The sequence below is a fragment of the Arvicola amphibius genome, chromosome 10 (genome assembly GCF_903992535.2).
Source record: "Arvicola amphibius chromosome 10, mArvAmp1.2, whole genome shotgun sequence".
In the NCBI taxonomy this organism is placed as follows: Eukaryota; Metazoa; Chordata; class Mammalia; order Rodentia; family Cricetidae; genus Arvicola; species Arvicola amphibius.
Window position 1 is genome coordinate 57,681,431 of NC_052056.1, and position 12,637 is coordinate 57,694,067.

Consider the following 12,637-nt stretch of genomic DNA (forward strand, 5'->3'; position numbering starts at 1 on the left):
GATGGCTGCCTCTGTGTGACCTCTGTCAGATGGTGTATTGGTCAATGCACTGTGGATCCTCATAGCTCCCTTATGCAGTGGACAGTAGAGAAAGGCGTGCATAGAGAATTCCTGCACACCCTGGTTGATCTGGCAGACTTCAGATTCTTCCATCAGTAAACTAATGACAGTAGCATTTATATGAAGGACCTATTGCAGAGTCACGTGAGATAGCGCATAAAAGTGCTTAGGGTCCGGCACACGCAGAGCGTAAATTCAGCTGAAATCACTGCCACACTTCTGCAGCTCTTCTAGAGAATCATGACGCACCTGTAATTCTCAAAGTTAATGACTGTCTTTTCAGCGTTCTTTTACTAGACCTTTCTGTGATATTTGTTTCTTGGTTGTTGGTGGGTTTTATTCATTTTTTAAAATAGGCTTTCTTCCCTGTCTCGAAAAACCAAAAAAAAAAAAAAAAAAGGCTTTCTCAACTAACCTGGGCTCATAGTTGCTGACAGACTCTGGACTAACACTAGGGAGCCTGCATGAGACCAACCCAGGCCCTCTACATACATGTGACCATTGTCTAGCATGGCCGATTTGTGGGACTCCTTGTAGTGGGATCAGGGCCTGTCCCTAACTCTTGAGCTGACTTTGGGAACCTTCTTCCCCACGCAGGGATTCCTCGCCCAACCTTAATTCAGAGGATGGAGCTTAGTCCTTCTTCAACTTGATGTGCCTTGCTTTGTTGGCATCCATGGGAGGCCTGCCCCTTTCTGAACAGAAACAGAGGTGGAGTGGATAGAGAGCAGGAATAGAGGGGAGGTGGGGGGAGGATGTGAGGAGAGGAGGGAGGGGAAACCGTGGTCAGGATGTAAAATAAATGAAAATTTTTAATTAAAAAAAAAAGTTTTCTGTGTAATCCGGGCTGCCCTTAAGTTCTCCCATATGCTGGGGTTCTGGGGATCTGCCACCATGACTGTCTGGTATTTCTTCCTGTTTATCATTTATTCCTTGAAGCTTCCTCAAAGTCCACTGCTTTCCTATGAGCACAGGGCATATCTTAGTTCTCTTCCGAATTCTCTGGAGCTTTTCTTTTGTTTGTTTTTACTTCATAGGCTTCTCCTTCTGCCCATTAAACAGTATCTGCCAGTGGACTAGCCCCAGCCAGGTAGTCTTACCATACCTGTTCTTTTCTCTTTCGCTCTTGTAGTAGGTGTGACTATCCCCACTGCGACCCGTCTCTCCCAAACATTCGTCTCCCTAGTACTTTTGATATGTAGCCAGTTCCCTAGTCATACATGGCTAACCTACAACCTTGGCAAGCTCAACGGGTAAAAAAGCAAAACTCGCCTTCCTTCTTAAAGCCTATTATTTGTAGCTCAGAAGAGCAGGCACAGAACTCCCATTGTCTGACATCCCCATTGCTGGGTACCCAGCCAGAGGACACAGAGGCCCCTGCAGACTCCTGTGCTGCAGCACTCTTCGCAGCAGTCGAGATGGTGCCTGTCCTGGAAATGTACTGTTCATTAGTATATCAGCACAGTAAATATATACAATAGAATGGTACTCAGGCCTAAAACAGGAATACAGTTTTGTGTTTCTGCTGCAATGGGGAACAAAGTGAGCATGCTGTTCTAGGTGAAAAAGTCAAGCATAGACAGACAAATGCCACGTGCTCTCACTTCCATAGGGAAGCCAAAAAGGTAATGTCACAGAAGTAGAGAAGAGAATCGTGGCTTCCGGAGCTTGGGAAGGATGTAGGGGAGGGAGGGTGGAGAGGAGGATACGTGAGTACAGAGACACCTTGGCACCACAGAGGGACAGCTGCTTTGACAACAACTGTTTCAAGTCCTAGTAGAGACCATTGTGATTGTTCCCAACACCAAGAAAAGACACATGCCTAACATGACATCTGCCAGGGACCTGGCTCTGACGGTTACACATTGTGTGCCCATATAGAAATGTCACACTTAGCCGGGCGGCGGTGGCGCACGCCTTTAATCCCAGCACTCGGGAGGCAGAGGCAGGTGGATCTCTGTGAGTTCGAAACCAGCCTGGTCTACAAGAGCTAGTTCCAGGACAGGCTCCAAAGCCACAGAGAAACCCTGTCTCGAAAAACCAAAAAAAAAAAAAAAAAAAAAAAAAAAAATGTCACACTTACCCTACAAATAGATGTCATTGTTATGTATCCAATTCAAAAACATTTTAACCATATTTTATTTCTTTTTTTTTTTTTTTTTTTTTGGTTTTTCAAGACAGGGTTTCTCTGCAGCTTTTTTAGAGCCTGTCCTGGAACTAGCTCTTGTAGACCAGGCTGGCCTCGAACTCACAGAGATCCGCCTGCCTCTGCTTCCCGAGTGCTGGGATTAAAGGCGTGCGCCACCACCGCCTGGCTCATATTTTATTTCTTAATGGTGGTATTCACTTAAAAGATTAAAATTCAAACTTTCTTGTTTCCTTTGTATTCTTCAGTCCCTACAATTAATTATCAGTCCTGCTGATTTAATCTTTTAATTCTAGCCTCTGCCCTCCTCATCAGTAACATCGGGACCAGCTCTGGCTTGGGAACATCTTCACATAAAGAGCTCTTCCTGACAGGGTTTTGCCTCTGTTCTTCCACCCATACCCCATGCATTCTCTTTGGCGTTGGGAGGGTTGTCTCTTCAGAAACTTGTGTGGCCAGATGCGTTAGTGTGTGGAGAACAGCTCTCAGTTTCTTAGTGCTGAGGCATCCTCAGAGCGTCATGCTGTTTCTCCAGCCTCCTTTCCTTTTGCCACTGGAGTTTTTCTCAGCACTAACTCCCAGCTGCCATGGTAGCCATGTTTTTTCTTAGCTCTCTGCCTGCTGTATCATTCTTAGTACTTCCTTTGCCTAGCTGGTGGCTCACTTTTAGATTTTAGATTATTTGGCTTTCTTTTAAAGGAAGGCCACCCTAATGCAGCCCTCTCTCTTCCCATGAGGATTTTGCACATATCCCTCTAGTGCCTTCTGTGGTTTTGTATGATGCTCAACCTGTTTCCGGGCCTGAACCCCAAGGTCCTCCAGGACGTAGGCTAGATTGCTGTATTCATTGTGTATTGAGTCCACTTTGCCATAGACTGTGCTGGAGCTAGAGACTAGTAAGGATGAAATAAAGTGTCTCTTTCCCTCACAGAACATGTTTTCTAATGGGGGAGGCAAAAATGAAAAAATGCTGACTCATGGTAAATATGAGTGCAAATGGTCCAAAAGCTCTGGAAGCCAACCTGAGGGTGTTATTCCATGTTATTCCAGAGTGTTGCCTGCGTGGCTCCTAGGAGTTCCTCCGTGGGCTCCCTGCATGAAAGGATGGAGCTGGGGTCATGATGGCTTGTGTTTGTGTTTTCTAGACTCTTTCACAACAGTTACAGCAGTTGGAAGCTGAAAATGGTACTTTAAAGAGCACCATGGAAACAGAGAGACATGAGTCCAAGATTCTGATGGAGAAGGTAGAATTTGAAGTGGCAGAGAGAAAACTATCCTTCCATAACCTGCAGGAAGAGATGCATCAGCTTCAGGGACAGCTGGAGCGATCCGGCCAAGCCCAGGCTGAGCTAGAGACTCAGTACAGTGCTCTTGAGCAAAAATACAGAGCAGACATGGAGGAGAAGACTGCTTGCATTTCGAGTCTTCAGAAGTCCCAGCAAGAGCTGCGCTCTGCCTGCGATGCCCTGAAGGAGGAAAACTCGGAGCTGCTCCGAGAGAAGAGTGAACAGGCTGCCGGGTCAGCCCGGGCCATTCAGCAGCTGGAAGGTCAGTGTTTGGTGGCTTTGGAAGCCACACCGCTAGTCCCTGAGTGGGATTGCACCCCCTACCTACAGGGCTCTCTTAGCAACAAGATCTGAAGCTTGAGAAAGGCTCCTCTTCTGGCCAGGTCTGTTCTTGCCTCTCAAGTCACAGTCGTCTTAACATCATAGTCACAGCTCTAAGAGCAGGAGCGCTCTGTCCACTGCTGAGTAGTCATGTGAGCGATCACATGACTGGCGGGGAGAGTGCAGTGACTGACAGGAGTAGGAGGGAAGCTGTTTCTGGAAAGGTCCGGCCAGGTGTAGGTACGCAGATCAGACTGCAAAGAGTCGTCCCTCAGTCTAAAGGTCAATCTTCTGGCTTTTATTATAGGTGAAAATTCCCTTTTGAAGAAAATTTTTGTCCTCTAAGCAGGTTTTAAGAAACATTTTTAAATATTTTATTAAAATTGAAAATTACTCTCCAAGTTTGACATTTTAGAAGTTTATTTTTAAAAAGCGCACCTCCTGAGCACCAGTCCTCCATGTCCCTAGTCTCCTTCAGAGCGCTGACAGATGGCAGTGTGCATGGCCCCAGAAGACTTTAGGAAGAAATAACTTGCAAACAAGTTCCAAAAATTTGGTTGTCTACCAGAAAGTTAGAGGACATCGCGAGGAAAAAGGGAGAAACCTAAGTACATTGTCCCCTCCCCGAACCATGCACATATTTCAAACCTCGCTTGCTGGGGCTCTTGCTGGGCTCCCAGTACTTGAGTGGTGTGTGGAGAACGTAAACATGGACCACCAAGCCATTTGACTTTCTTTGGTTTTGCGAGACAGGGTTTCTCTGTGTAATCCTGACTGTCTTGGAACTTGCTCTATAGACCAGAGAAGCCTTGAACCCATAGAGTCTGACTTGTCTTTGCCTTCTGAGTGCTGGTATTAAAGGAACGAACCACCACTGCCAGGCTCTACTAAGGCCATTTTTAAGGGAGAAAGGAAAAATGAATATTTTAAATATCTAGGCCTTTCTTTATTAGCATGTATCAAGTATGTGAGAATTCATACTTGCAAAAGTGTGTGCTCTTAAACTTCTTCTCATACCCCTCCCCTTCCCAAGTCCCTAGGAATCGCTGTCTTTCCTGCTTTTGCACTTCAGTTCCTGTAGAGGAGAGAAAATGTGTGCCTGTCTGGCTTCCTACACGTAACATGATGTTCCCCATTCCATCCATTTTGATGCCAATAGCAGGGTTTCTCTGTGACGCTGTAACCTGCCATGTGCTCATTTTTCCTTTGAAGGATGTAGTTTACTGAGATCCTCTTCAGTCCAAACAGCTAAAAATGTAATCGGCATCATAATGTTAATTACGATAGCTGGCCAGTGATGTGCTGTATCCTTAGAGGGCAGTAGCTAGGGCCCAGCTAGACTCAGAGCTCTTTTCTGTATGTTCGTTTTCCTCAGATATCGCATCTGTTTGTTTTCTTTTCCTTAGATCAACTCCAGCAAAAATCTAAAGAAATTAGACAATTTATAAATAAGCAAAACTTGCAAAAACATGAAACAGCATCTCAGACTTCTTTACCAGATGTCTGTAATGAGGGCATACAGGTAATGACATGTAAATTTCTGTATGATATATTTATATTTGCTGTATTGAGGGGCTCTAATGAATAGACAGGGAGGGTAAATGTGCATTTTCTATCTGATGAAGTGCTTTTAGGGGAGGCGTCTACCTGACTGGAATCCTGAGAGGCATGAAAGCAGCTTCCCCACAAGGAGTAGTGAGGGAGTGAAGCTAACACACATCTGAGGAGCGGTCCGACTCCAGTGCCTTAGATCTTTGTCCTAGGTGGACCATGACTCCTGTTTCACAGTCGTTTTCCCAGTGTGGGATCAGCTTTGTTTCTTACTAAGATTTGTTCAGGTTTAGGGTACACAAGTCAGTCTAAACAAACTTAAAAGTCTATTAGAGAAACCATAATACTTCCAGTAAATACATTAATAGTAAACAAGTTTGTTTGCCAAATGGCTGGCTGGCCAGTATATTCCTTTTTCCTTCTCCAGCTGTCTCTGTGGAAAACTAGATTACAATCACCCCAAGGCTCTTAGTGAGTATGAGTATCAGAACAAAGGAGTCTGGATCTTAGTGGACCAGGCTGGCACACAACTGCAGTGAGTGTGTTCACCCACCTCTGTTGTGAGGTGATGCCCTCCCACACTGGACAGTACTGTGAGCCATGAGAAAGTGTTTACTGAGACCTCTTCCAGCTCTTCACATAGGCAGGAGCTGTTTTAGACTCTAGATTGTATCGTAATACTGTATTGCATGTATTTGCTTTAGTAACTACCCTTCTGTCTATCTCTGTCCACCAGTTCATCTTAATGTTTTATGTATTTCTCAGTGGGTTGTTGATATCAGGACCCCCAAATACTTCAGAATGTGTATTATTGACTAGATTTGTTAGTAGTTGAGGTATACTAGTTGAGCAATTCTTTTTCTCTTGAGGTAAAATTTATAAAGCATTAAATGTATAAATTGTAAGTATAATATGAGGATGTTTTGTCAGATGCATTAAGCTATGGTACCCAAACTCTTAATAAGGTATACCATATTGTCCTCACCCTACTATTCCATTTTCCACCATAATCTTGCATGGTTAACTTATGGACCCTTTTCTTGCTTGTTTTGTGATTCATATCTATCATTGCATTTATTCTTTTAAATCGCATTGTAGAGAAAAGCAGAGATAAAATTAAAAATAAGCATGGTAGCAATCATGTTCTAGTGAAATTTTATTAATAAAAACAAGTGGAAGCCCCCACAATCTTCTAACCCTGAATTACATATTTCCATCCATTGCCATCCTGTGTAAAGGACTGCTTTTAACTACTCTATGGGTGTGGATGGGAGTGTGTGTCTGTGTGTCTGTGTTCACAGATGGGCTTCTACAACTTCTGTGTAGCCAATTATACTGTTATCTCGGCTTTGTACTTTCTGCTAACTGTAGAACTCTACATTGACAGGCTTGTTTTTTTGTTTTGTTTTTAATAAAAAAAATCTCTTGTTTAAATTTATTTTATTTTTAAGATTTCATCATTGACTTTGAACACTGGGGTATTAGTAGGCCTTGACCTCAGTTTCACCATATTTTCTGTGCTTATTCATCTACTCCATTGAATATCTGGGTGTCAATCCTGCAATCCTTTGGAAGCTGTTTTGCCATTAGATTACTTTTCTGGCTCGTGCCCCCTTTGTTCCGTGTGTGTTAGTGCAGCTGTTCCAGCCCTCAGTGATGCTGTTTTAATTTGTGATTTTTGAATATATAAGAATGTGATTTTAAAAACTGCCTTGATGTACTTATTTTAATTCTAGCATTTGTATCAGTACTGGATCTATTTATCCTCTGGCTTCCCTATGTGCCAGATAGTCTTTGGTTGCCAGATATTGGTTATGAGTACTCGCTGTATATTCACATAAACATTGTGAAAACTTTTCAATGGGATTCAGTTGTTACTTCAAGAAAAGCTTGATCTTTTTAGATCTCACTTGTTGGAAGAGTTTGAATCAGTGCTTCTGCACTACTGAAGCAAGACACTTCACTAAGCATTCCACTGATGCCCTAGGCGGATACTTCTCTGAGCATTCCACCACCAAAACCCTAGGCAGAGTTAGCGTCCGCACGTTTGCCTGTTAGGAGTGGCCACACAGCACAACATGCTCTTCTCTAGTCTTGTGGAGTAGATGGTTTGGGTAGCTGAGCTCTCCTGAGACAGCTGTGTCACATTCGTGTACTGTCTGCAATCTGCTGAGATCTAGTGTCTGCTCTGGCACTTTTTTGCTTTGATTCTTGACTGTCTCCCTTAACCCCTTGGGCCAGCCAGGCTCTGCCTGTGTTAACCACTTTGGGGCACATGGTCTGAAAACTCATTTAGGGCATTAAGTTTATAGAACAGAGAAAGAGGGGGGCAGAGAGAGAGAGAGAGAGATTCTTAACATTGCAGTCTTTTGGGGCTAAAACTGTCACTTAAGATATAGAAACCTTGTATGACATACTCTCACCCTGTTCTCTGTGCTGGATTTACTGTCTGTTCATGTTAAAGTTTTAAATCTTAGCACACATTGTTAACACGTATGCAGTGAACAGTTAGTTGCAAGTATTTAAACCACACTAAGGGGAAAATGTTGACCTAATATCACACACATACTTCCCTCTGAGGCTCTGTTTCCCGTCTACACCAGGTTCTCTAGAGCAGCCGCTATATTCTTGTAGTCACGGCTAGAGAAAATTCTCTTATTGTTGTCTGATATTTGCATTTTGTTTTGCTCTTAGATTTATAATTCTGTATTGACACTTTTTCATTCAGGACATTTAAAAATATATGCTATTGCCTTCTGTCTTCCCTCTCCCCAGCAGTTCTTGAGTAATTATTCAAATGATTGCTCCTGTAGATAGAAGTATCATTTTCTACTGAGCCTTAAAAAGACCTTTTTCATTTTGTGATGTAGTCAGTTGTGGTTTTCTTTGCAAGTTTCTTAATTTTATTGAAGTCCCCCCCCTTTTTACACATATAAGCTTGCACATGAGAAAAGCTTGGCCATTTCTTAAAATAATTTTTCTGATGCTCTAGCTAAAGTATATTTTAATGTTGTCCTATGTTTCCTTGAGGCTGTGGTCATTTTTCTTCAATAATTAGACGACTTAGCTTCTGTTGCTCTGTCTTCAAGTTCGCTGTGCATTTCTTCTTTTACCTCTATTCTTCTATGAAGCCTGCCCATTAGATTTTTCATTTCATGATTATCATTTTCTTTTCTATATTTTCAATTTTTTTGTTTTATAGAGTTGATTGTCTGCATCAGATGTTTCTGTCTTTTCCTTAATTTTTGATGTATTATGTCTTACCATAGTTTATCCTTCTAAGACCAGAACTCAAGAGGTAGACATCTCAAGTTCAGGGCCATCTTGCTGAGCTATATTGTGAGGCTCTAACTCTAAAAGAAAAACCAAGGGATAGGAATGTAGTTCAGTGGTAGAACACATGACGAGCCTGCCCAAAGGCCCTGGGTTCAACAGCTATCACCACAATAACTAAGTTCTTGCTTGTTAATCCAACCTCTGTATCATTTTGTGATTAGTCTCTGTTGGTTATATTTTCTCTTGAGAATGAATCACAGTTTCCTCTTTTGTCCTAGATGCTATAAATGCTTTGTCTGGGAGGTTCTGTTTTGTTGTTTCTAAGATTCTGAAGCATTCTGATTACTTTGTATCAGCCAATAGCATATACCCATGCTATAAACTCTGGTCTGTGGTAGAGAGCCCCAAAACTCGGTTATTTTTGTCTTAGGTAAGTGGTTTTGAGTTGGCCCGATAGTCACATCATTTGGGCTGATTTCATACAGAGGATTAACGCCTCTTGGCTGGTGTTCTTCCTGTTTGATTACTCAAACTGCAGCTTTGTTTCTCCTCAAGTCTTTATTTTTCCAGATACAATACCTATGGCGATTTTATTCGAGTTTTATTTGCTTTATATATTACAAAGTAGAAACTTTTCTCTAGATGAAAATCCTAATTTTATCCCCTAAATTTATCCCCTGCGGTTTTTTTTTACTCGATAGTGAAGGTTTGTGACCAAGCAGGCTGTGCAAATGCTATAGCTAACATGGAAATGTCTGTGGGATTGCATGGAAAATTGTATAAAGTGAGCCCCTTGGGGGTTAAAAAGTGTGTTAAAGGGGAAAAAAAATCTAAAGATTTAATAAAATAGAGACTTGCCTGTCACTAAGAGAGCCAACCATTCTGGATACATAAGTTAAACAGAAGAACATTTTTAGTGCAAATGGAAAGAGCCCAATGGTACAGCACTCATGGGTCTTCCTCCTCTTGAGGAGTCTTGTTTGTGTTCATTTTCCTCCAGGCCTTGCTGCCTGCTGGCTTTCCTCTAAGGTGTTGCGTGTGAACTTTTAAATCATGCTTTCACACACAGTTGACCTGAGATTTCTATCTTTATAATCCAGGCTTCAAAGTTGAATTCAAAACCCACTGATCTGGAAGCTTATGGGATATATTCTATTTCTTTTTCTATCTGCATAATTTAAAAAGCCGTCAAAGATTCCAAGGGATAGATGCTGTTTCTAAAGCATCCCCATGGCTGGAGAACTTTGAGGTGATACAAGTGCTAAGGCCCTCTGGGCATCAGTGCGGGCTTTCGCTGGGTAAATCACTAGTTCTCTGTCTCTCTGTAATTTAGGCAGCCACAGAGGAGACTATCTCCTCTTTGCAGAAGAGAGTGATGGAGCTAGAGAGTGAAAGGGGAGCCTTGCTCCTTAGTTCCGCAGAGCTGGAGGAGCTGAAAGCTGAGAATGGTATGTATAGATACAAACTTGATATTCTGCTCTTAGCACTCTCTACACAGCTCTCCTGACTGTGCTCTCGGGGTCTCCGGGAGCGGAGCTGGTCGTTATCGAGATAAACTAGCAGTGGCCACTGCTGAGCATAGGGCGGCTGCTCCTCAGTGCTCCATGTATGGTAGACACTGTAAGCCACAGGGGTCTACATAGTTTGTATTCATTTGGGAATGGGATCGTGACCCACAGACTGAGCACCTCTGACTCCTGTGCTGTGTCCTCTGGGAGCGAGATGTTTATAAAGTAACCTTTATAATCCTAGATCCAGTTCTCCATGGAACCATTTATAGTTTTCTGCTCAGCTCCTACCCGGAAATTATGCATAATGCATAGTCATTAGAAATATCCCCCTGTTGCCAGTAAAGCCACAGTTCAACTCATTGTCTCACCTATGACAGTACTGTTCTGGAACTTTATCCTGGATCCTTATTTTACCACTTCGAAAGCAGCCCCTGTCTTGTTCACGTGGTTTTCCCGTGCTTCGCAGGCTGCAAGTTACAGTTTCTGTCCCTCAGGGGACAGAGTTCTGTCTTCTGGGGGACACTGGCCTTAGGATTTTCTGTACTGGCTTTTGTGTCTGCTGTCCTAAATTACTTTTGCACTGCTGCCATGTTCTTTTCATCTCAGTTTTTGCTTGGCCATTTCTAAGCTCTCCCCCCTCTCAGGGATTTGAAATGTCTGAGCATATTCTATGTACTGTCATTTCATGAATATTCTCCCTTTCTTAGGAGCCAGGCACTATTCTACTTAGGAGATACAGCTATGAACATGTTAGGATGTAGGACAGGTCATAAACATGTATAAAAAGAATGTTTTAGAGTAATAGACATTAGGGTAAAAATGAAATCAGCTACTGCAAGTATATCTCAGGGAAGAGAAAGGCAGTGTTAGAGAGGTCAGGATAGGTCTCTCTGGAAAGGTGACCACTGAATGGCTAAGGCAGGGCAATCATGCAAAGAACATTTTAATCAGGGAAACGAGCAGAACAAATGTGATGTGTGAATGAATTTGATGTGTTTGCAGAACAGAAAGAAGCTCTGAGTTTTTATAATAGAGTTTTTTAAAAAGGGACAATACAAGAGGTTGGAGGATAAGTAAGTCAGAACATGAGCACCCCTGTAGGTCATGTTAAGGCAGTGAGGTGTGGTATAGAAACTACACTCTCTTTATTTAGTGAATTTTGTTATCAGAAAGATTGTCAGCTTATTGGAGGTACTAGCATCAGTGTTAAGTAGTTTTCTCTTCCAGGGCATTGTACCCTGTGTTAGAGGTAAGACCTGGATTCTGATCCCAGCTGTCCGTACAGCTGTGCACCCCCTCACATCATGCATTGTTCCTCATTGGGTTGTTGAGATTGCACAGCTTCTTCTCATTGTTCAACGTTAGGTATGAACATCTGTTAAAGACCATTGGGAGCATTGTCACAACTCACATAGTAGGGCTGTGGATAAACTAAGGTGGTAGAATTCTAAATTATACCATAGAAGTAGCTGTTCCAGTTCACATGTTTTTGCATCAATGGCCTTTCAAACCTTTCAAACCCCTTTGAGTATTTCTTTCCTCTTCATTGTTTTGTGCATCTCAATGCAACTTCATCTCAGGTAGCCTTGGTACAATACACCTACAATGCTGTTTTCTTCAAATACTCCGCATGTATTATCTAAAGAAACTACTTTTTGACTTTCAGAAAAGCTGTCCTCTCAAATTGCTCTTCTGGAGAATCAGAATAGAGCAGGGGAGGCCTACGGCGCAGTCGGCGAGGTGAGTGATCACTGGTAGAGTCACAATGGGACCTCAATTAGGAGGTGGCAACTCCAACAGTTATTCATGCTGACAGAAAACTGTCACCAATGGAGGGAAATAACGTGTAAGAGATTCATAAAGATTAGACTTCTTCATTTATTCATGTCGTAATGTTTGGAATTCTTTGTCCTAAACCAACACAAGTTTAGGAGTGCTTGTGTATTAGTTACTTTCCTGTTGCTGTAACAAAACACCTGACCAAGACAATTTAAAGAAGAGTTTATTGGGATTACTGTCTCAGAGGGTAAGAGTTCCTCATGGGACATGGCAAGCAGGCAGCAGGCAGGACAGCAGGAGCAGGAAGGAGCATAGTTATATCCTTCATCATGAGCTTGAAGCAGTGAGAGTGAACTAGAAATGGCTCCAGTCTTGAGACTCTCAAAGCCCGCCTCCAGTGACTACTTCCTCCAGCAAGGCCACACCTCCTAAACCTCTCCAAATTGCATCACCACCTGGGGACCTAGTGTTTGAGTACATGGACCTGTGGAGGGTAGTCTCACTCAAACCACACAGCCTGTTTCTAGGTAGAGATTAAACAAAATCTCCTGAATTTAGCAATATTTACTCAGGATTATATTTCAAAGGAGCCTTTACAAAATTGTGGCTTTTGTAACCTGAAATTTATTTATTCAACCTTTTTTTGGGTGGGGGGATGAGACAGGGTATCCCTGTGTAATGTTTATTCAACTTTTTAATTCTAATTT

General features: G+C 42.5%; 1 protein-coding gene across 5 annotated transcripts in view; it reads left to right on the forward strand.

The window, feature by feature from the left end:
• The window catches only part of Golgb1 (golgin B1), a 59,272-nt gene that overhangs the window by 16,800 nt on the left and 29,835 nt on the right, over positions 1-12,637 (forward strand). For all 5 annotated transcript variants that reach the window (XM_038344653.1, XM_038344658.1, XM_038344654.1 and 2 more), the window contains 4 exons: positions 3,352-3,754; positions 5,220-5,335; positions 9,974-10,088; positions 11,818-11,891. In XM_038344653.1, the coding sequence (XP_038200581.1) occupies positions 3,352-3,754; positions 5,220-5,335; positions 9,974-10,088; positions 11,818-11,891 (708 nt within the window). The remainder of the gene's footprint in view (positions 1-3,351; positions 3,755-5,219; positions 5,336-9,973; positions 10,089-11,817; positions 11,892-12,637) is intronic.